Consider the following 23,930-nt stretch of genomic DNA (forward strand, 5'->3'; position numbering starts at 1 on the left):
GAATTGTTTGGGGAAACTCCTTTGTTTTACCACTTAGGTTATTTTCCAAGTAATGGAAAGCATAACTCATGCCAGTTTAGCAATAGAAAGGATTTATTATCTCACATAATTGAAGAGCTCGGAGGAAAAGTAGGGTGGGCTTCAGGCACAGTTCTATCAGGGCCCTGATTCCATTTGCTTGTAATTCACTGTTCTGCCCTCTTTTCTGTGTTGACTTCTTTCTCTGTCTGGCTTTCTTTATAATCGCAGGAGGACTGGCAGCAGTATCCAGGGCTTCCTGAGCCCTCATTCACATGAACAGCAAAGCTCCTGGGGTTATCAAACAAAAGTTCTCAATTTCCCTCTAATTGGAAATTCCTTGAACCAATATTGCCTGGTGAATGCTATGCATTGATTGGCTTTGTCCAATCTTCGGTGGCAAGAAGGACTAGCGTAGACCAATCAGAATTCATGCTGGAGCAGTGATCGAGATCAATCCTACTCAAACTGCCCACTATCAAGTAGATGCCGGGAGACAACCAGAAGTCCACTGCACTCTCCTCTGAAATACTAAGTGGAAAAAAAAAAAAAGATGGAACAAGCTTTAGCAGACTAGACCCAGAAAAATGTCCTTAAAAAGCTGCATAGGAAATGGTTGAAGAGAAGGTGGAAATGAAAGAGAGGATACTTTGCATTCTCGTTAGGGATTATCAGAAGTAGTGTAGGAGGGCTTATTGAACAGGGAGAGAAGGTATTACTTTCTCATGTTTGGTAGGATATATAATGAGGGTGGATAGGTGTGTGTGAGTGTGTGTGTGGTCTTTGGGTGTTTTTTTAAGAAAGGGAAAATAATCTACCTCTCCCAAATGACAGATACCTTTTGGACCAATCCACAAATAAAATTGTCTCTGACTGAGAAAGATGAGGGGCAGGAGGAGTGCAGTTTCCTTGTAGCCCTGATGCAGAAAGATAGAAGGAAACTCAAGAGATTTGGTGCCAATGTGCTGACAATCGGCTATGCCATTTACGAGGTAGGTGGGAACCACATTGCATTTCAGAGTTCTCCATCTGAGTTCTAAATTCGCAGCTCCTCCTCGGTTTCACGCCTGAGACTCAACCAAGAGTCCATGAACTGTGTCCGAAAAGCCAAGAGGAACTTCCCTAGGAAATCCCTCCCTTTCTTGCCCATTGCAGTGCCCTGACAAAGACGAACACCTGAACAAAGACTTCTTCAGATACCACGCTTCTCGGGCCAGAAGCAAGACGTTCATCAACCTGAGAGAAGTCTCCGACCGGTTCAAGCTACCCCCTGGGGAGTACATCCTGATTCCCAGCACTTTTGAGCCCCACCAGGAAGCTGATTTCTGTCTGAGAATCTTTTCAGAGAAAAAAGCCATTACCCGGTGAGTCAGAGGAACGGCTTCCAGAATCCCACTTCTTTTAGTAGTTTATTCACACAGAAGTCATCCGGGAACTGCTGGAGCCAAGACTCCATTCTTCTGTTTTCCATGTGTACCTGAGAAACAAGGCAGGACAGTTTCTTTCTTTTCTATTATTTATTATTAATTTTTTTAGATGAAGTTTCACTCTTGTTACCCAGGCTGTAGTGCAATGGTGTGATCTCAGCTCACTGCAACCTCCGCCTACCAGGTTCAAGCAATTCTCCTGCCTCAGTCTCCAGAGTAGCTGGGATTACAGGCACCTGCCACCACTCCCGGCTAATGTTTTTTGTATTGTTAGTAGAGACGGGGTTTCACCATGTTGGCCAGGCTGGTCTCGAACTCCTGACCTCAGATGATCCACCCGCCTCGGCCTCCCAAAGTGCTGGGATTACAGGAGTGAGCCACTACGCCAGGCTGCAGGACACTTTGTTAACTCATCTGCAAGGCAAGGCACATATTCCTTCTAGCTCTGCTCCTCCCTCCCTCAAGCAAACCATTGAAAAGTTGCTCTTTTCTACTGGTCCCAGAGTCATGCTCACGGGACACTCTTGGGTGGAGCCCTTCATTTTTCAGACCCTATTACCAAGAAGCTTCTGGGGTAAGAGCCCCATGCAGGGATGCTAGACATTTCTGGGCATGATGAAGGCAGTGGCTACTGCAAATTTCAAGAATGACATGTTCTTTCACCTCCAATTCAAATAAATGTTGGCAAATCTGCCTCTCATTTTACATACCCAATATTCCACCGCATCTTCCTCACAGTGTCTTAGCGAAATTATTTTATATCAGTTACTTCTGTGGAAAATGTTTCCCTTTACTGCCCATTCACCGTGGTTGCTCTGTGGCACAGGGGGAAAAATGGTTCAAGATAGAGGAATCCATTTCTTTTCCCAATGACGATATTCTAAAGATTACGGAGAATGCTAAAATCTGCTAATTCTGTATTTAAGCTAGATAAGTCTCCAACAAAAAGTCAATCTGCACAGAGTTAACAAGAGAGACAGCTGTGAATACATGACTCACTCTAGTTTCATCTTTCGTTTAGTGAGATAGAATTAGATTGGTGGCATGCATTGAGAAGACTCAATTACAAAGTCTGGTGGGGTTTCTCAAGCTGATTACAAAAGGCATGGTTCTTTCTCTTGGCTAAATAGATGCTGAAAAGTCTTAAATTTTTAAACACTCTACCGGATAATTTTTCTCCAGCCTTCTCTCAGATACTAGTACGAGGTGGGGATGAGTATCCTAGTATCTGTTCACACAAAAGTACCCTGTATGAGATCCATGCAGATTGACATCTCTTACGGGTGGCAAGAACAAGAGAGACCCAAGTTATGCCAATGCCATGCCTCTTGTTCTCTATCCCATTAGTGGGGTGAGCTCAGAGTCACTGGCATGCATCAGGTGACTTGTACATGGCAAAAAAAAACCTCCATACTCAATCTTGCTCTGAACAAGATATTTTAGTCTGCTATGATACTGAGTATAAGAATCAGCTCTGTAACTTGGTAACAAAAATTCACACTGAGCTCTGTGTGCATTGGTTTAGCTCTCAGACAGGCTCCTGATTAAACAAACAAAAGTTCTAAAAGTGTTATGTCATGTATGCCCAGGGGATGAGGAGGAAAGGGAGGACTACCCTCATTCAACGTTAATATTTATTTGTATTCCCTTTGATTTTGATTTTGTATCAGTTTTTCTTTGAGAGTGCTTCAAGTTTTAATCTATAATACTGTATTCCTCCAAATGTTTTTAGCATCATCAAAAGCTGAAGCCTGCTCCTCCTGTTAATATTACTATTATCCAAATACTACAAGTCCCCCTAAATATGTGAATAGCAAAAAAACATGATTGCATCATTTTTCCTCTTTTTCCCTAACATAAGCACAGAGACACCCATCCCTCCCCAACCCCACCAGTGGAATCAGGAATTTACATCTGTGAGGAGAGGCAGGAGTTAGGGATGCAGCTTCAAAAGGTGGTCTTTAGGCTGAGCATGGTGACTCATGCCTGTAATCCTAGCACTGTGGGAGGCCAAGGCAGGAGGATCACCTGAGGTCAGGAGTTTGAGACCAGCCTGGCCAACATGGAGAAACCCTATATCTACTAAAAATACAAAATTAGCTGGGCGTGGTGGCACATGCCTGTAATCCCAGCTACTTGGGAGGCTGAGGCAAGAGAATCACTTAAAACCCAGGAGGCAGAGGTTACAGTGAGCTGAGATAGTGCCATTTTACTCCTACCTGGGCCACAGAGTGAGACTCCGTCTCAAAAAAAAAAACAAACAAACAAAAAAAGGTGGTCTTTTTGGTTCTGATTCAACTTTGTAATCTTTTAAAATGCACCCCCTCCCCAATGCCTCTCACTCAGTAGGCTGAATGGTCTCCAACAGATATGCATCCTCCTTGAAGATGCAGAGTTCATGGAGAGTGAATGTGTAATGCAACTGCACTGTTTATGGGTCATTGGAGGTGCTACTATTCTACAAAACACTTTATCCATTGCCTTTGTTAAAGTTCATCAAAGAAATAGGGAGTGACTGCTGGCTTAACTTCTTTTAGTTCCATAAACCCAGAATTCACAAGTTCTTAGTGATGGCTGATATAGTTTGAATATGTGTCCCCATCAAATCTGAAGTTGAATTGTAATCCCCAGTGTTGGCGGTGGTGCCTGGTGGGAGATGTTTGGGTCATGGATGCAGATCCCTCATGGCTTGGTGCTATCCTCATGATACTGAGTGAATGCTTGTGAGATGTGGTTGATAGTATGTGGGACCTGCCCCACCCCTGCTCCTGCTTTTGCCATGTGACATGACTCTTCCCCCTTCTGCCATGGTTGTAAGCTTCCTAGGCCTCCCTAGAAATCAAGGAGTCAAGTTAACTTCTAGGGAATATACCATGCTTCCTTGTAAAGCCTGCAGAATTGTGAGCCAATTGAACCTCTTTTCTTTGTAAATTACTCAGTCTTAGGTATTTCTTTATAGCAGTACAAGAACAGCCTAATACAGAAAATTGGTACAGAGGAGTGGGGCATTGTTTAAAAGATAACTGAAAATGTGGAAGTGACTTTGGAACTAGATAACAGGCAGAGTTTGAAGAGTTTGAAGATTTGGAAGAGTTTGAAGGCCTCAAAAGAAGACAGGAAGATGAGGAAAAGTTTGGAACTTCTTAGAGGCTGGTTAAATTGTTATGGCCAAACCGTTGATGGTGATATGAACAGTGAAGTTCAGGCTGCCGAGGTCTCAGATGGAAATGAGGAACTTATTGGTAACTGAAGCAAAGGTTATGTGTGTTATGCCTTAGTAAACATCTTGGCTGAATTGTGTCCATGCCCTAGGGATCTGTGGAAGTTTGAACTTCATAGTGATGATTTAGGGTATCTGGAAGAAGAAATTTCAAAGCAGCAAAGCATTCAGGATGTGACCTGGCTGCTTCTAACAACCTATACTCAGATGTGGGAGCAAAGATATGACTTAAAGTTGGAATGTATATATTTAAAAGGGAAGTGGAGCATAAAAGTTTGGAAAATTTGCAGCCTGGCTATATAGCAGAGAAAGAAAAAGCTTTTTCGAGAGAGGAATTCAAGCAGGCTGTGGAACAACCACTTGCTAGAGATATTTACATAACAAAAAAGGAGCCAAGTGCTATAACCAAGACAACGGGGAAAAGGCCTCAAAGGCATTTTAGAGAACTTTGCAGCAGCAGTCCCTCCCATCGCAGGCCAAGGAAAAAAATGGCTTCATGGGCCAGGCCTAGGGCCGCACTGCCCTATGCAGCTTCAGGACACTGTTACCTGCATCCTAGCTGCTCCAGCTCTAGTCTCTGCTCAAAGGCACCAGATACAGTTTGGGCTACTGCTTCAGAAGGTGCAAGGGTGCAAGCCATAAGCCTTGGCAGCTTCCATATGGTGTTAAGCCTGCAGGCACACAAAGTACAAGACTGAATGAGGCTTAGCAGCCTCCACCTAGATTTCAGAGGATGTATGGAAAAGCCTGGATGCCCAGGCAAAAGCCTGCTGCAGGGACAGAACCCTCATAGAGAACTTCTACTAGGGCAATGCAGATGGGGAAATGTGAGATTTGAGGCCTCGCACAGAGTCCCCACTGGGGTACTGCTTAGCAGAACTCTGGGAAGGTGGCCATCATCCTCCAGACCCAAGAATGGTGGATCCACTGGCAGCTTGCACCTTGAGCCTGGAAAAGCTACAGGCACTCAACAACCCATGACAGCAGCCAAAGTTATGGGGACAGAGCTCCCCAAGGCCTTGGGATCCCACCCTTTGTACCAGTGTTCCCTGGATGTGGGGCATGGAGTCAAAGGAGATCATTTTGGAGCTTTAAGATTTAATGACTGCCCTGTGGGGTTTCAAACTTGCATGGGGCCTGTAGCCCCTTTCTTTTGGCCTTTTGGAAGGGGAATGTTTACCCAATGCTTATACTCCCATAGTATTTTGGAAGTATAAAATGGAGTTTGCATATCTTGGAACTTGATTTTGATTTGACAGACTCATAGGCAATGGGACTTGCCTTATCTCAGGTGAAACTTTGGACTTTGGACTTTTGAGTTAATGCTGGAATGACTTAAGACTTTGGGTGATTATTGGGAAGGCATGATTATATTTTGCAGTGTGAGAAGGACATGAGATTTGAGGGGCCACGGCAGAATGATACAGTTTGAATATGTGTCCCCTTCAAATCTGATGTTGAATTGTAATCCCCAGTGTTGGAGGTGGGGCTTGATGGGAGGTGTTTGGGTCATGGGGGCAGATCTCTCCTGGCTTGGTGCTGTCTTCACAATAGTGAGTTTGCATGAGATCTGGTTGTTTAAGGGTGTGTGGCAACTCCCCTACCCCTTCACCTTCTGTGATAATTGTAAGTTTCCTGAGACCTCCTGAGAAGCAGAGCAGATGCCAGCACTGTGCTCCATGTAAAGCCTGCAGAACCGTGAGCCAATCAAATCTCTTTTCTTTATAAATTACCTAGTCTCTGCTATTTCTTTATAGCCATGCAAGAATGGCCTAACACAATGGCTGTCCCTCTTATTTGCATTCTGAGCAAGGGCTGAATGACTAAGGGTGGGGGTGTCAATGTATGGGGTCTGCAAACTCTGTGAAATGTAAACAGCACTGAACAATAAGGGATTCAATGGGACAGAACCTTCCAACAGCTCTGGACTCTTCACCTCTGCAGATCCCAATGAGAAGTTAATCCACAATTGAGGCTGTGTGTTTTTCTGCCCATACAGGGATATGGATGGAAATGTAGACATTGACCTTCCTGAGGTGAGTCTTCTGATGTTGCTATGGAGTATAGGATTCAGGTGATGGTTCTGGAAACCTTCCTTCTAATCACAGAGTCATGTAAAACTCTGCGGTTCTGGGAATGGTTATATGCCATCAAGTAAGCGTCTATGATTCTAACCTCCTGGAGACCAAGATGTGTGTCTTCTAGTCTGTGCTCCTCTAGTACACAAGGACCTGGCATGGAAGTGAGGTGGGTGCTTGGTATAAAGTTGTGTTCAATGTCTTCCTCTGTGCTACTGTCAACCGAAATAACAAACACAGAGACACTCTCTAAAAGAAAAGCTATTTATTTGGGGATAAAGCACTGCTATGGGAATATACATGCCACAGTAAACTATGCACATATTTGGGGAGGTAAAAGAGGACAAAGGTTTTTAAAGAAAAAAATGAGAAAGATTACATAATTGTTTTGAAATAATTATCCTTGGCTACAAAGATCAATAACAAAGGTGAGGCCAGGCTGATGTTGGACAGGCAGTTGCTACGCAGAGGTAGAAGTATTTCTGTGTATGGTTGCAAGGGCTCTGTGAAAGGTTGTGGTTTTTGCAGCCTTGGTGATACTTTTGTTATCAGGCAAATAAGCATGAGGACCTTCTGGCCTTCCCAAGCTCTACTTGTCAGGGTTTTCTTAACATTAGTGACTTCATTTTGATTGTTGAATAACTTTCACACTACCAACTGCACCTGAGAGGAAGCTGCCACTTCTGAAGGGGGTAGATTATCTTTTAATTGTATTTTAAGAAAACTCATCAGTGAAAAGAAAACCAGAGAGGCAGGGAGATGTTTTTTACTGTGGACTCAGGGGAACACATTACATCTCCCCTACATTATGTGTGTGTGGAGGGGGAGCCGTGGGGGTGGTTTTACCCTCATCCAAGGGCTAGAGGACTCTCCAGAGGCGCTGAGATGCTATAGCTGGAAACGGTCTGACATGTCCAGGGGCAGCAGAGATCTGCTTTTAGGAGGGAATTTGCTTCTCCATGCTGGGGCACAGCTTATTAATGGTGCTAAAAAACCAAAGAAACCAAAAACCACCCAAAACATTTACTGAGCTCTTTCTATATACCAAGCCCAGAGCTCAGTGCTAGAAACAGACTCTTGCCTTCAGTGATTTTACCAGCTATCAAAACAGATGATGAAGTGAGTCATTGCAGTCCAGGGTGGTAAGAGGTAAGCTAGAGGAAGTGCAGGAAGCATGAAAATCCAGTGGCCAGGACCTAACTTAGGCAGGGGTCAGCGTTCTTTGGCCTCCTCGTCTGTAAGGCAAAAGGGCACCACAGGTCCAGCTACTAGAGTCCTTCTAGTCTCACCTTCTAAAGAGCCTTCATGAGAAAATGTTCCTCACGCTACAGGACACAGCTTGTGCACACCGCATCAGGAGGGTGACATGGGGCTGGGCACAGAGGCTCCTGGCTTCTTTCCTGCTATTTTTGTCATGTTTCCTTTTTGTGGATCATTTTGTGCAAGTTTCTTCGGCTATTTTTTAGCCCCCAAAGCCAACTCCGCCTGACCAGGAGACAGAGGAGGAGCTGCGGTTTCGAGCTCTGTTTGAACAAGTCGCTGGTGAGGTAGGACACGCCCCGCTTCCATCTCCCCACTAGGCTGAGAGCCTGGGCCTGGCTTTCCAGCAAAGGGTTGCAGTTGTGGGGTTGGTCAGCAACATCGTCCCGAGGCATGATGGAGCTTATTGCAAAGACCAGCACTGATCACGGAAGGCCCAAAGACCACCCTGTTTACAACATCTCTTACTTACACAGTCTGCGGCTGTGGATGGGGCTAGTGAGCCCAAAGGAGCTCAGAATGGACCCAGACACTTTGTTTTTTAGTTATGTTTTGTTTTAGACAGGGTATCACTCTGTTGTCCTGGCTAGAGTGCAGTGCTATAAGCCTAAATCACTGCAGCCTCAAACTCATGGGCTCAAGAGATCCTATCGCCTCAGATTCCTGAGTAGCCGGGATTATAGGCACATGCCATCATGCTTGGCTGATTAAAAAAAAAAGAAAAAGAGTCTCACTGTGTCACTCAGGCTGGTCTCAAACTCCTAGCCTCAAGCAATCCTCTGGCCTCAGCCTCTCAAAGTGCTGGGATTACAGGCATGAGCTACCACACCGGGCCCCAGGTGCTTTCTTTGGGAGGCTAGAGCAAGGCTTGAAGAGGTGGCTCCTTTGAACTCTGCCTGAAAATCACTGCCATTAGAATACTCTGTCTGCTGTAGTAAAGGGGATCATGTTCAAGGAGGTTCCTATTCAATTGCAACTTCCTGTCCCCTACCCTATCCCAGTCCTTTCCACTGTTCAGCTTCTTTTTTGGGGACCCTGGATGGAGCCTCACACAGATCCAGGCTCTTCCTCCACCTGCTAGGCATGGCGGAGGGAAGTCTTTCTAGAAACTGCCCCACAGGTGCTCCCTTGGAGCCATAAATAAAATGAGCAGATGAACTAATTCATGTCAAAATGCTAATGACTCTATTAGCTTCCTGTGTTTCACTCAACTGGGGTTCCTGAATTATGAAAGGGGTCACCTGGAGTGGTGATATCTAAACCTAGGTGCTGTCTAATGGTAGTATATTAGGCACTGCAATAAATAGGCAAGGCAGGGAGGTTAGGGGACAACAGGATGGCATAGAGAAAAGGGGTGTCTCATGTGACTGCTTAAAGTACAGCAGGAAGGTGGCTGAGCGCAGCCCTGGGCGGGACAGAGCATGGTGAGGGGCAAAGGCAGTGGTGACCTCCCTGCTCCAGGCGCTATCTGGAGCATGCTGGGTCAGACCCCGCCTGACAGGCTCAGAGGAGTGAATGCGGGAGGGACAGGAGTTGTCAGATGGAGATCCAGGGTTTGTGAGGGAAGCGGGGAATGCTGCAGGAGTTTCAGTCGACCTTGATTAACAACCAAAAACGTACCTCTAGGGTTCAGCCCTCCTCGACTCATGTCCTGCTTTTCTTCCAAGTAGTTGGATAACTTGGGCACGTGGCTCCATTTCTCTTTCCTCCTCTTTCAGTGGAGGCCTGGCTGGTGCAGTATTTTCTCACCAACACCAAACATCCCAAATCCCCGTTCCCCAGGCCCAGAGGCTTCAGGGCGCACATGTGTTAGAAGCACCCCACAGCATTCCACATGGCTAGTGCAAAACCCTGACCAAAATGAGGTCTGTGTCAGTGCTACTCAAACATGCATGTGTATAAAGTGACCTGGGCATCCTGGGAAAAAAACACAGATTCCTCATCAATAGGTCAAGAGCAGCCTGGGCAACATAGGGAGAGCCCATTTCTGCAAAAATAATCAGCCCAGCATGGTGGTGCCTGCCTATAGTCCCAGCTACTTGGGAGGCTGAGGTAGGAGGATTGCTTGAGCATGGGAAATTGAGACTGCAGTCAGCTGTGGTCACAGCACTGTACTGCAATCTGGAGGACTGAGCAAGACCCTGTATCAAAAAAAAAAAACTGAGACTCTCCATTTCTAACCAGCTTCCGGGATGGGGGCTGCCGAGATTTCCTGGAGCACCTTAGATCCATGATTCTGAAATTCACCTTTATTCTTAATTCTAAATCATTCACCCTTATTCTTAATTCTAAATCAACCCCTAGATCTTAAAAATAGGACCATATTCCCAGGTCCTCTGATTTCAAGAGTCCCTGGGGTAAGCCCCAGATGTGGGACTGTTTTAAAGCTCTCCAGGTGGTTCTACGGTGCAGAGGAAGACTCAATCTGGCCTTCCCAAACTACCTCCAACATAGGAACCATCTGAGGAGCTTAGGACAATTCTAGGAGCGGTTCTGACCCTCAGGGAAGTTGGGAAACCACTGCCTTGCCCTGCCCAGCTTTCCAGGTGCTTTCCTGGATTGAGACGTCTCTCAAGTTAGGCTCTCTCCTAGTTGGGCTGGCATGTCCCTAAAACATGTGACATATGAGACATGTAGTTGCAGCCACACAGGAGATAGGTACATCTGCCCAGAGCAGGGTCCTGAAGGCTGGCCTGTCACTTGAGCCAAATCAAGCTCAGAACTGATTTAAAACAAAAAAAAACTAAAAAAGAAGGTGCTGAGGGCTATAAAAAGTAATTGTCTCCACTTCAACAGGACATGGAGGTGACCGCAGAGGAACTTGAGTATGTTTTAAATGCTGTGCTGCGAAAGAGTAAGTGCTGCCCACATCGGGGTCCCAGGGCGCCTATGGAGGGACCAGCAACTACACTGCCTGAGTCCCCCCCAACCCCCCAGGCTCCCTGCTCCTCCCAGCCAACTTTTAAAATAGCTTTCATTGTTTCCTGATTCCAGAAATGATGCAGGTTTATAGTAGAAAATTCTTAAAAATGCAGAAAAGCCTAATGACAAAGATAATCACAAATGATCTCGCTACCATAAATAACCACTCTTAACATATGTGTATCTGTATGTATGTGCATATGTGTCACATGCGTAGACATACAATGTTAGAACGTTTCATCACTCCAACAAGAAACCCTTTACCTGTTAACAGTGTTAGCCCTGTACCCATTTCCCCCAGCCCCAGGCAACCACTCATCTACTTTCTTTCTCTATAGATTCGATTTACATATTCTGAATATTTCATATAAAAGGAATCATAGGCTGAGAGCAGTGGCTCACACCTGTAATCCCAGCACTTTGGGAGGCCGAGACAGGTGGATCACCTGAGGCCAGGAGTTCAAGACCAGCCTGGTGAACATGATGAAACCCCGTCTCTACTAATAAAAAAAAAAAAAAAAAAAAATAGCCAGGCATGGTGGCAGGCACCTATAATCCCAGCTACTTGGGAGGCTGTGGCAGGAGAACTGCTTAAACCTGGGAGGTGGAGGTTACAGTGAGCCAAGATCACGCCATTGCGCTCCAGGCTGGGCAACAGAGCAATACTCCGTCTCAGGGAGAAAAAAAATGAATCATACGATATGTGGTCCTTTCTGACTGACTTTTTTCACATGGCATGATGTTTTCGAAGTCCATCCATGTATCAATGCCTCATTCCTTCTTATAGCCAAATAACATCGCATCGTATGGATGGGCCCTGTTCTGTTTATTCATTCATCTATTGGTGGCCATGTGGGTTGTTGCCAGTTTTTGGTCATTATGAATAATGCAACTGTAAACATTCCTGTACAAGTTTTTTGGGTGGGCATGTGTTTTCACTTCTCTTGGGTATATAGTTATGAGGATGGTTCCATCACCATGCCACAGTCTATGGTTACATGGTGGCGTAACCATCCTCTTAACTATATGTTTAGTTAAGAGGATTGTTTAATTCTGTGTTTAATGTTTTTAAAAACTATCCAACTGTTTTTCTAAAGTGACTATTTCACATTTTCACCAGCAGTAGTATGGGAGTACAAATTTCTCCAACAAAGTTAAATCCTGCCATTAAATAGTCTGCAAAAACATGATTCCTCAGGGTCGTATAATACTCCATTACATAGACATAGCCTAAAGTATTGACCATGCCTTTCTATTGGTCATTATTTCACTTCCAAATTTTTGCCACTATAAATAATGTGATGACAAAAATCTTCATATGTAATTCTTTGCTCGGGATTCTTAGAACTAGAATAAATGGATGAAGGCGTATTCCCACTTTTATTGCTTTTTTCACATTTTGCCAATTTTCCTTCTGAAAGGTCATGTTAACTTCTACTCCCACCAGCATCATAAGACAGTAGCTACATCACAGCCTCCAGCAGCCCCGGCTTTAGCCACATTATTGGGCTTTCAGCAGATGGGTACATAGGTTTATCTTATTGGAGTCAACCAAATTCAGCTTTCATGTGCAATTTCAGAAAAAGACATCAAATTCAAGAAGCTAAGCCTGATCTCCTGTAAAAACATCATTTCCCTGATGGATGTATCCTTCCAAATATTTGAACAGAAATAGACATGGATCCGGGCTTTAAGCACAGTAGAGTAATCTTTAATAGTTCAGACTCTCCAAGAACATGACATCCTTAGCCAGTAGAATAGTCTTCTTCGCAGAAAATAACCCAAAGCTGGGGGACCCCGAAGCTGAAATTGGATCAGAATCAAGATGCACAAGCCTGCCCAGGGGCAGGGGTGGGAAGCTTTTGAAGGAACTTGGGGGTCTTCTTGCCACTTTGGGATCCCGTCTAAGGGAACGGAATTCTGTTTTTGTGAACTTTCTGGGAGCACCCCCATCCCACCTCTGCCGTTTCCCCTCTTCAGAGATTTGTGGTTTAACCATTAAAACCACTTCCCCAGAGCCCCAAACCTGTGTCACCCAGGCCAGCCCATCAGCCCTTCCCGTCTGCAGTCCTAGAGCTGAGGTCCCACAAGGAGCCTCAGGCTGAAACGCTGCTCACGTCTCCCTTAACCCACACGGCACAGACCAGCGGGAATGGGAAGCTGGAGTTTGATGAATTCAAAGTCTTCTGGGACAAGCTGAAGCAGTGGATTGTATGTAACCTGGAGCAGGGCTTGGCCTCTAGGGGAACCTGTGCGCCTAGGGTGGAGGGGATTTAAAAAGGTGCAGCAGACTGCAGGCTAGAGGAGTTGTATTCAGACAGGGGAGAAGGGAAAACAGCATCATGCTATTCCGATGCTTATGGGAGTACCACCGTGTTTCCACCCAAGATGAAAAGGAAGACAAAAGGGAGACCCACTTCTTTTGGAAGGCCCAGTCCAACCGTGGCCTCTGCAGCCCCTGGAGGGTAGCTCCCCCAGGCTGGCTGTCACCCACTTGCTGCCATCGGCAATGCCTTTCAGGTGCGCTCCTCCTCAATGCCTCTGCTCTCCACCCTTTAGAACCTTTTCCTTCGGTTTGATGCTGACAAGTCCGGCACCATGTCTACCTATGAACTGCGGACTGCACTGAAAGCTGCAGGTAAAGAAAAGACTGGAATGCAGGTGGCTGACTGCATGCCAGGTACTGCCCATGGGCAACCTGAGCAGATGGCAGGTCTTCTCTCTGCTGCCCAGGAGGTGGGCCTCTGAGCCCAGTTGGTGCTTCTTAAGGTCATGGCCCTTGGAGTGGCAGCACCAGGGTTCAGACCCAAGATTCACTTGCTGACACCAGGGCCCTCATTTTAAACTGCTGTGAACACTGGTAGAAACTTTTTAAATGTGTCTGCTAAAACTGAGCTTGGCCTGCCCTCTGGAGGCCTCATAGCCTCTGACTGTGTTTTCTGGCCCAGTACTTAACACATAGCTGTTTGGTGGCAAGCTGCAGTGATTCCAAACGTCTCATTTCTGCTCTCAGATGGTTGTTATTGTGGATGAGACAGAGCATGCAGCGCCCACGGTTTGTGGGCGGCACGCCCCTCTGCCACCTGTGGCCCTGTCCCAGGCTTTATCAGCAGCAGACCCTGAATCCAAACCAATGACTGCATCATAGTTTACACCCTGCTCCCTTTCCCGAAGGCTGGGCTCCAGGTGGCGTTTCCCACCCTTGTCTGGGGTTGGATGGCCGTCGGCCTCTGTGTGGTCCCATGTCCTGCACACACAACCGTAGTTTCCATGGGTGCTCTGCAGACCTCCCGCCCGCCGGGCCGCCTGTGCTGCTCACCAAGCACACCTCACAGACAGGGGCCTCCTGAACATTTTAAAGTGGGTTCCCTCCCAGGGAAAGCAAAACCTGGAAACATGTCCAGGCTCAGGCCTGATAAAAGGATGGAGTATACACGGCCAGGACCATCTCAGGTCCTATGTCAGGGAGAAGAAAATCAGATGATTTACAAATGAGCAAAGTGCCAGGCTGAGAAGGGCGCCTGATTTTCTTAGGGGGTGGTGACTCTGTTTCCAGGGTAGGAGGAGGAACTGAGCAGGGGACAAAGGGAGCGCTCAGAGAGGAGGGGTATGGCTATGTCTTTCCTACCCTGACGTGGTGTAGGGGGGATCGCCCCTCATCCCCCTGCTCTAGCCCCACACACCAGGATTCCGGCCAAGGCCGGCTGCCAGCACTGCCGTGCAGGCTCCAGAGACTCTGCGCTCTGCGCCTGACCCGCCTGCTCCTCCGCTGGAATTACAAAGAAGCAGAAAGACCCCGGGTGGATTTCTGAACAATCCTGTGAACACCTCCTAGAAAGCGAACATGTAGACCAAAATGAAAGGGGGAAAGAAATCACCTCTAAGGGCAATGATGAGAAATCAAAGCACTGGCCAGGTGTGGTGGCTCACGCCTGTAATCCTAGCATTTTGGGAGGCCGAGGCGGGTGGATCACGAGGTCAGGAGTTTGAGACCAGCCTGCCCAACATGGTGAAATCCTGTCTCTGCTAAAAATACAAAAATTAGCCAGGTATGGTAGCGGGCGCCTGTAGTCCCAGCTACTCAGGAGACTGAGGCAGGAGAATCGCTTGAAATTGGAAGGCGGAAGTTGCAGTGAGCCGAGATCACGCCACTGCACTCCAGCCTGGGAAACAAAAGCAAAATTCCATCTCAAAAAAAAAAAAAAAATAGAAGCACTAAATATTGGATCTAGAAAGAACTTCACTTTGTCTAAACCCCTCACTTGACAATGAGGAAACCAAAGCCCAGAGAACTGAACCCGTATGCCATGGCTGGAGCAGTGCCAGGGCTCAGATCCAGGCCTCCTGGCCGTAGCCTGGCGTTCTTCCCCCATCGTGGGTGTGTAGGAATGGGCCCCTCACAGTGTCATTCACCGTGGGCAGCAGCATCCCCTCTGAGAAACGTTCTAGAGCCACAGCTGGAAGTGACCTGAGACATAGAACACGAGGGGAGGCTGGTGTAGGAATGAGTGTGGGGCTCAGACACCACCAGTGTTAAGTTCCCCCAAACGAAGCTTCCTGTAAAGTCAGCGAGACCCTATGGGTGACATGGGTGTCAAAACGAAGATCATGAACTCACTAAACTCGGAAGCCATTAAACACAGAAAGCATGCCTGAGAGTCCCCCGCACACTCGCCCCTGCACTGCAGATTCACGCTTTCACACTGCATTCACACCAAGGACAGCAGTCCCACTGGGTGTGGGGACCCCAGCTTTGAGGAGTGAAACAGTGGCTCCCCCTTCTGAGGCCTCTCCTCGGCTGCCTGGGAGCTCCCTCAAAGGTGCAGACTCACCTCGGGGCTCGGATACGGCGGGTCCTGGGTCTCCTCCTTCATCTCCGCAGGCTTTCAGCTGAGCAGCCACCTCCTACAGCTGATCGTGCTCAGGTATGCGGATGAGGAGCTCCAGATGGACTTCGATGACTTCCTCAACTGCCTGGTCCGGCTGGAGAATGCGAGCCGTAAGTGTCCAGCGAGGCTGAGGGTGCACTCGGGGTGGCATCTTCAGTCACCCTCCGTGAGCGCATGGGAAACAGCCTGGGGAAAGTAATGGCAAAGACAGACCACAGAGAGCCATGGTCTGATGTGTGCGGACCTGTGGGCCTCTGCCGTTAGCTAAAGAGCAGAATGTGCCAGCCTCCCCTGCAGCGTGTTTCTTAGCGTCGCCTTTCTTTATACATTCATAGTGCCTCTGGGAGGATGATGGGGTGGGGCAGGTTTGTGCCTTGTGTTTGAGGAAAGGTTCAATTTCAGGTTAAATCCCATCTTAACATATAGAAACAGGAGAGTCTCTGTCCCTCCTCCTCCCCACCTCCCCGCCCTGTAAGCCCTAGACATTAACCCAGTTACCTTAAACAAGATTTGTTACACCACAAATAGAGAGAGACTATGTGCCCGTGAGCTTCAGTGTTTGCGGTTTATTGTCCTAGCCATCCTGCCCCTCACAGGTGGCTTGGAAGGTGGGGCTGAATGAAGCATGTCCAGGGCCTGTAACTCACCACCGGGGTGACTACGAGGACATGCCCTCTGTGCAGGTGCCAAGGGACCGATGCCCCCAAGGGTGCCTCATGCTTGGTTTAATGCTCTAGCGTTTTCATCTTGAAAGTCTTAATAACATAGGAGCGGGAGGCCCCGCGTTTCCATTTTGCCCTGGGCCTCACAAATTATGCAGCTGATCCTGCTTGGTATTTTCTAATCTATGTTCCATAGGCCACTTCGAGGTACGAATACTTGATTTAAAAAAAAAAAAAAAAGGCAAGGGGCCGGGCACGGTGGCTCACGCCTGTAATCCCAGCACTTTGGGAGGCTGAGGCAGATGGATCATGAGGTCAGGAGCTCAAGACCAGCTCATAGTGAAATTCTGCCTCTACTAAAAATACAAAAAATTAGCCGAGCATGGTGGTATGCACCTGTAATCCTAGCCACTCAGGAGGCTGAGACAGGAGAACGCCTTGAACCTGGGAGGCGGAGGTTGTAGTGAGCTGAGATTGTGCCACTGCACTCCAGCCTGGGTGACAGTGCGAGACTCCATCTCTAAATAAATAAATAAATAAATAAATAAATAAATAAATAAATAAAATTAAAATTAAAAGGTGAGGGCTGTGACCCTCGGTTATCAGCATGACAGCTCCCTTTGCTTCTTTGGTAATAGAACACTAATTACTTGCTTGAAGCACAGCCCCTCTAGACTCTAAGCTCCAGGAGAGCCATAATTTATGGACAATCAATGAATATGTGTTGATTAAGAGATGATGAGAGAAAACCACAGAGAGATCAGCAGGCCCCAAAGGGGCTAGTATATCAAGCCAGGAGACTGGGCTTTCCCTAGGGGTTACTGGTAGCTAGTGAGAGGTGCGTCCTAGAAAGACCCCACCTGAAAGAGAATCACTCATTAGACTTACAGGGTGGTCAGAGCTGACCCTAGAAATAATGAGATTTGCTAGTTTCTCTTCTCTCAATTGCTCTTTCCCTTTCTAAACCACCCAGGCTTAATCCTTCCCAGCAAGAGGGGTGGGAGTGCCTCAGCTTGTTCTTATAATAGAGGAATATTATAGGCTTAACACCTTCCACCCTGGGATCCTCACATTAGATTCGCCTGGAGGACTTTTACAATTACCAAGGACGGAGCTTTACTCCAGTATTATTTTAACTTTTTATTGTAAAAATGTCAACCCTCCACTTAGATATAAAGAATCATAATAGGTTCCCATGCACCTCACACCAGCACTTCTCAAACTTTGCTATACATTACAATCTCCAGGGGTGCCTAAAGAAATGTTGATGACCAAGCTGCACAATTGACCAATGCTATTAGAATCTCAGGGGTGGCACACAGCATTGGGAGTTATACAAATTCGCCAGGTGTTTCCAGACCTTTACACCCAACCTCAAAAATTATCATCTTGCTGACTTTTTCCTTGTGCTCCCGCAACACACACTTTTTTCCCCTAAATAATTTAATAGCAGATCTCAGAAACTCTGTCCATTCATCTGACTATCTCAAGCTGACACACTTGTTTTTAGCATCATCATCATGCCATTTCCATGCCTAACAAAATTCTCAGCAAACCCTCAATGTTCTCTAGTGCCCAGCCCATGCCCAAGTCTCCCAGGCCACCTTTTTACAGTTGCTTGGTTGACTCAGGATCCACATAAGACCCAGTCACCGTGTTTGGTTGTTGGTTCTCTTCCATTTCCTGTGTTCAGTGACGGTCCCCCGCCCCGCTTTGGGTTGTATTGTTAAAGCTGCCTGTGAGATTCTCAAGTGAAGCCAGGGCTAATTGGCCTAACCTCATCTTCTGAAGGTGAGGAGGCTGAGGCCCAGAGACAGCAGTGACTTGCTCAGGTGACACCATGTGGTAGACCCAGCCTCCGGCTCAGTGCTGGCATGCTCTCCTGTGCCGCTGGACTCCTCCTGTCCTGTGACAGCACCCACAGCCCCTTCCTACAAGGGCGAGACTCACAACTTTCAGATTCATGCAAAACTTTAGGTACATGTGCTTTTTTTCTGAGGCCCATGGATTTCAAGGGCCCTGTACCCTGCAGAAGGTTAAGATAGGGGAGTTGCTTTGGCTCCAGGAGCTGCCGGCCGGCTGACTGGCTTAGGTGACCACTGGCTTGCTACAGGACTGGAGACCTCCATCCATTCAGAGAAGTTCCCCTTTAGCCGGCCTGAGTCCTGCCGCCATCCTTAATGAAAGTCCTTGTTTACCACCAGATGGAGCAGCTTCCCCACAGGCTCCAGTGAAAGGCCCTTTGGTCACTGGGAAACAAACTTGGTAAAGGAATTTTCTTTAAAAGGATGCCTTTCCCCCGTCTCTCCTATCAGGGGTGTTCCAGGCTCTCAGTACGAAGAACAAGGAGTTCATTCATCTCACTATAAATGAGGTACGGCCAATCCAGACCCTCTGCTCAGGGACCCAGCCAGGGCCCGGCAGAGTCCAAGATCCATAAATGTTTGCCGAACCCATGATTTCATGCGAGGCCTGACATCTAGCTGTGGGAGTGATTACAACAAAATAGCTAATATTTTTGAGATACTACTTATTAAGTAATCAATTGAGCTATTACAATAATTCTGTGAGCTAAGTACCAATAGTATCCCCATTTTGCAGGGTGGAAACTGAGGCATAGAGAGATTAATCACCTTGACTTGAGAGAGTGAGCAGACTCTGCCTTCTTGTCCTTCTCTTCCTTCTGTCATTTGGGTAACTTAGCCTGCCTGCCTTCCAGCTGCCAGTTTGCTCACTCTCACTTGCTCAGGTTGTCCTGTGGTTCCCATGATGCTCCCCCAAACTCTGACAAGTACAAAACTGGTCAGTTACCAGGGTCATCATAGCAATGATGGGGGTGGGAGACAATGGGTCCGAGTGTCAGAGGTGTGGGAGAAGGATTCCAGGGGGTTTCAATCACCCCCTCCCCAGAGGATCCCCGTGGACCCCGTCTGCTCAGATGGTGGTCCATGGGCCAGCAGCAGGGCAGATATCACTTAGGAGAGAGCGTTGGAAATGCGGAGTGCCAGGCCCTGCCCTAGACCTGCTGAATGGAAGTCGCCTTTCACAGGACCCTAGTGATTCCTGTGCACATAAAGCTTGAGAACGCTCTTGAGACATTCTCCTGCCCAAAGACAGAGGGAAACCTGTGGAGCAGCTTCCTTCAGTGGTTTCCGTAATTTTTATCTCCCTTTTCCTTCTTTCCCTCCCTGTATCTCTCTTTCTAGGTCTGCTCTCTCTTCTACCTAACAACACTAAAGCCAGGCAGCCCGTGGCTCCGACCCAATCTCTGGGGTTTCTCCTCTCCACCAGTTTCCATGCTCACACTCACAGTTAGCTCATTTCCAAATTCAGTAGTAACTTTGGGTTTGGATAACATTTTATTGAATATTTGAAGACGAAGAGCTTGATGACAGTATGTGTTTTAGAGGATTGTACCTCCTCCCCTATTTTGTGCTCTGATTTCGATTGATTAGGCTGCTCTGCACCTCGGTTTAACCATTTACAGAAAGAGACATAGGCCTTAATATATTACACCAAAAGTTTTGCTTTGTAATAATATCATATAATTTGGCAATTATGTTGACTCGTCACTAATTTTCTCAAGTGTGTATCTCAGATCCCTGGATGCATTATTATTTCATTGAGAACAGAAACTGGGCATTTTTCTTCTCTAGTTTTGTCTTTCACCTTCAGCATGTAGGACACATGTAATAACTATACCTCCTTTGATCACTCCAAGATTCCAAAGAAAGATGTGCACACTCAAACTATTCTATTATGAAAATAAGAGGAAGCTGGGCATGGTGGTGTGCAGCTGCAGTCCCAGCTATTTGGAAGGCTAGGCGGGAGGATTGCTTGAGGCCAGGGGTTTGAGGATGCAGTGAGCTATGATCTCGCCACTGCACTCTAGCCTGGATGACAGCGATAGCAAGACCCTGTCTCTTAAAAAAGAAAGAAAGAAAACAAGAGAGACCCCTAGGTCCACCTTTATTTATCATTTACTTTAAGGTAAATGATAAGTAATGCCACTAAAAAACATGAAAAGTGTGATGGCTGTCCCTGGTCCACAGTGGAAAGAGAGAGTGGGAAGGTTTGTTACTCAGTGGCCTCCTGGCTAGTCAAAGGCTCCAGAGCACCAGCAGCATGGAGGAAGTACTCCAGTGCTGCAGATTCAAGGTGGAAGTGTGGACATCTCCAACCTAAGTGTCCACAGGTGTAGGGACTGGAATGGGTTCCTGCTCTGTCCCATATCATCACTTTGCAGGACAACAGGGAAAACCATTGCATTCTCTCCCTCTAAACCTACCATCCTTACATCTGGCTGCATGCTAGCATCACCTGGGGAGATTTAAAAATTCTGATACCCCAGCCACTCCCCAGATCGATTAAATTTGAATCTCTGGGGGTGAGGCCCAAACATTGTTGTTGTTTTTTTTAAATCCCCTTGGTGAGTCCAGTGTGCAGCCAAGTTGAAGTATCCATGTTTTAAAGTCTCTCTCCTTCTCCCCTGACCCATCCCAGGAAGCAATAGGAGCTTTTCCTGGCTGAATTGGCCTCACCTACAGTCACTTTCCTAAAAGAGCCTGTGCACTTTTTGTTACAGTAACCCCCATACTATATATTCTGTGCCCAGGAAGGAGGACAGAGAAGGGAGAAAAAAACCATCTCATATAATCATGTTGCCCCAAGTCACCATGCTGTGATAAGCAAGCTGTTGGGAAGGAGGAGGCAGGGTGGACTCAGGAGGGAAAATGAGGAGGAATTCCATGCTACTTCTTCAGCTCACTTGTAACACCCACCGGCTTCAGAACCTGCTTCCACTTCCTGCAGCCCCTCCGTGGTGGAGGGCCACCTCTCTCCCAAAGGTGAGAGGACCCCTCATCAACCAGGAAAAGGCACTTAATACTGCCCTGCCCAAGATGCCTCAGCAAGGCTGTCTTCTTAACAGGGAGAAAGCACATTTTCCCGTCTCTGTCTTACCATCTGTGCTTGATGTGAGCTCACTCGGAAAGGACTCAGAACCTCCAGAAAATGTCAAGTGCTGAGAATTCATTTATTTTTTTTAAATGGTTTCCTGTTGAGACAGGCATCCAAGTTGGCAGGCAACATGATCAAACAGCAGATCTCCTGTGATGTCAGCAAATTGGGGCCACTCCTGAGGCTGAGGCTGGAAGGGACATGGAAGGACAACAACCCCTCATATCTCTCTCTCTCTCTCTCTCTCTCTCCCCACTCCCCCAGTTCATCCATTTGACAATGAACATCTGAGGCTGCCTTGTAGAGATGCAGCCTGCCCAGCTGAATCTTGGCTTCTGGACCTTGACCTTCAGAACTTCTGGTGTGGAACCATTACGCCCAGGGCTCACTCCCCTCTCATCGTCAGCCTTCTCCCTTCTCCATCTTGATCTGGGAAGAATGAAATGAACTCAGCTACACTCTCTGATTTTGTGCTACTCCTTTGTAAAGTCACTGCCTTAAGGTGGCTGATGGCGCCACCTATGCCTTACATCCAGGTTCAGGCATCGCTAGCTTTCCCACACTCTACTTTCCTTACTTCCTTCCATTAAGAATCACTCAGAGTTCTAATGCACAGAATCCTGGCTTCCATGTAGCTCCAGTCATTGTGATCAGACATCCTTTATAAATCATGTTTTTATAAATGTGTGTGTGGAATAAGATGAGGGGGAAGTGGGGTGAGGTCATAATTTAGCATTTCTGCATCATAAATGTGCTTCCTTATCGGGGAAGACATCAGGTAGTTCCGATAATTGGACAAGAGTGGATCTCTGATAAGAGTGGATCAAGGTGACAATCTCTATCTCCTCCTACAAGAGGTAGTAACTAAAACAGTCATTATCCAGTCCAGACATTCTTTGTGTCTGAAGACTTTGGGTCAGAAAAGCTGAATGCTGTTATTTCTTCTCAAGGAGTCCAGATTCTGGTGAGGTTTGATCTTACTCATCCTCAACATGATGGGGGAAAACAGAACAGAGAATCCTCATTATAGCTCATTAGTGCTAAACAGGAGAATTCACTGAACTGCAATAATGGGAGGTAACATGAGAAGATACTGGCCCAATACACGCCAAGCCCCGCATTCTTGCTGGTACACTTGTGGCAGATGAGGTGGAGGATGGGAGCGGGAGATGCCAAGAGGGAAGGAGGGAGAATTGTTGGGATGAAGATCAAGTTAGAAGTGGAGGCCAAGCGTGGTGGCTTACACCTGTAATCCCAGCACTTTGTGAGGCCAAGGTGGGCAGATCACCTGAGGGCAGGAGTTCAAGACCAGCCTGGCCAACGTGGCAAAACCCCATCTCTACTAAAAATACAAATATTAGTTGGGCGTGGTGGCGGGCGCCTATAATCCCAGCTACTTGGGAGGTTGAGGCAGGAGAATCACTTGAACCCAGGAGGCGGAGGTTGCAGCCTGGGCGACAAGAGCGAGACTCAGTCTCAAAAAAAAAAAAAAGAAGTGGCGCTTCATCAGAACCCTGTCCCTGATCGTGGCCAAGGCACCATGATCTTCTCCTTTACCTTCCAGCCCTTCCCTGGGTTCACACAGCAGTGGATGCAAGACAAGCACTCTCTCTCAGGAGCAGGCTTAGGACCAAGGTTCTGTGCTGGGGCATGCCAGTACGACCCCAGACATGCCATCTCCTGTGCTCGGCCTGTGCCCACTCTCATCGGTGCACACTGCTGCCATATTGTTTGTTAGATGTTGTGAACACTAGCCCTGCTCACAGGTAAAACTTGGAAGGGGACTCACCTTCTGAGCTCCTTTTTCTAGTGTCACTCCCACAGGGTGCTTCTCGGCCTTTATATCCAGGAGCACATAACTGTCTCTCACTGATTTTTCCTGTGCTTGAAAGGTACCCAGGAAATGAAGTTTATGAACTTGGTGTCCTGTTTTCTTTCCATCCATATGTCCCTGGGAAAGTTATTAACCTCTCTGAGACTTAGTTTCCTCCACTCATGAGGATGGTAATTTCTGCCTCACTGAGGTCTTATGATGAATATATGAAATTGTAAGTAAGTAGAAGGTGCCTGGCACGGTACTTGACACATAACAGGCACTCAGCGCAACTAAGGCCCACTGTTGTGAACCAGTGTTTTCTTAAATGTCTAAAAGAGTTAGATACTATCACATGCTTTCGGTTTATCTCTGTTCTTCAATGCAAGAATTCAAGAATTATAGAACCATCAGTCTTGAAGGACAGTTCAATAGGGCTCTAGAGAATATTATATGATCATGAGTTGAGAACAAAAAACGCGTATGAATTTAGCTTCTATTTGTTTCTGAATTATATGGTCTGATACTGATACCCAGAAACAAAAGAAGATGTTTTACATGCATGAGTTTGATTGACTATAATTAGAGTGATTTTGTAGCTTATAATTCAAACCAACAGCTTTTGAGTGTGAAAGGAATAATATTAGTTATTACACCAGGACAATAGATGTAAACTGGAGCT

General features: G+C 46.9%; 1 protein-coding gene and 1 long non-coding RNA gene across 4 annotated transcripts in view; one reads left to right on the forward strand and one right to left on the reverse strand.

Annotated features, from left to right (window-relative positions):
* CAPN9 (calpain 9) overlaps positions 1 to 22,118 on the forward strand; it is a 52,516-nt gene extending 30,398 nt beyond the window's left edge. Inside the window, exons 10-20 of one of the 3 annotated variants that reach the window (XM_003893778.4) lie at positions 853 to 1,010; positions 1,174 to 1,382; positions 6,665 to 6,701; positions 8,210 to 8,290; positions 10,800 to 10,857; positions 12,506 to 12,570; positions 13,068 to 13,136; positions 13,485 to 13,563; positions 15,808 to 15,924; positions 18,792 to 18,850; positions 21,700 to 22,118. In XM_003893778.4, the coding sequence (XP_003893827.1) occupies positions 853 to 1,010; positions 1,174 to 1,382; positions 6,665 to 6,701; positions 8,210 to 8,290; positions 10,800 to 10,857; positions 12,506 to 12,570; positions 13,068 to 13,136; positions 13,485 to 13,563; positions 15,808 to 15,924; positions 18,792 to 18,850; positions 21,700 to 21,726 (959 nt within the window). In that variant the 3' untranslated portion in view covers positions 21,727 to 22,118. Of the gene's footprint in view, positions 1 to 852; positions 1,011 to 1,173; positions 1,383 to 6,664; positions 6,702 to 8,209; positions 8,291 to 10,799; positions 10,858 to 12,505; positions 12,571 to 13,067; positions 13,137 to 13,484; positions 13,564 to 15,807; positions 16,134 to 18,791; positions 18,851 to 21,699 lie in introns of those variants that run through there. The other 2 variants (XM_009197789.3, XM_031659241.1) reach the window with 2 other exon arrangements.
* LOC103880763 lies at positions 13,218 to 15,845 on the reverse strand. The gene is made up of 2 exons (XR_641967.2): positions 15,758 to 15,845; positions 13,218 to 13,557 (listed from the first exon to the last, which is right to left on the reverse strand). It is a non-coding gene; the product is annotated as an uncharacterized LOC103880763 (long non-coding RNA).
* Positions 22,119 to 23,930: the final 1,812 nt, after the last annotated feature.

Source organism: Papio anubis, chromosome 1 (genome assembly GCF_008728515.1).
Source record: "Papio anubis isolate 15944 chromosome 1, Panubis1.0, whole genome shotgun sequence".
NCBI classification, from domain to species: Eukaryota; Metazoa; Chordata; class Mammalia; order Primates; family Cercopithecidae; genus Papio; species Papio anubis.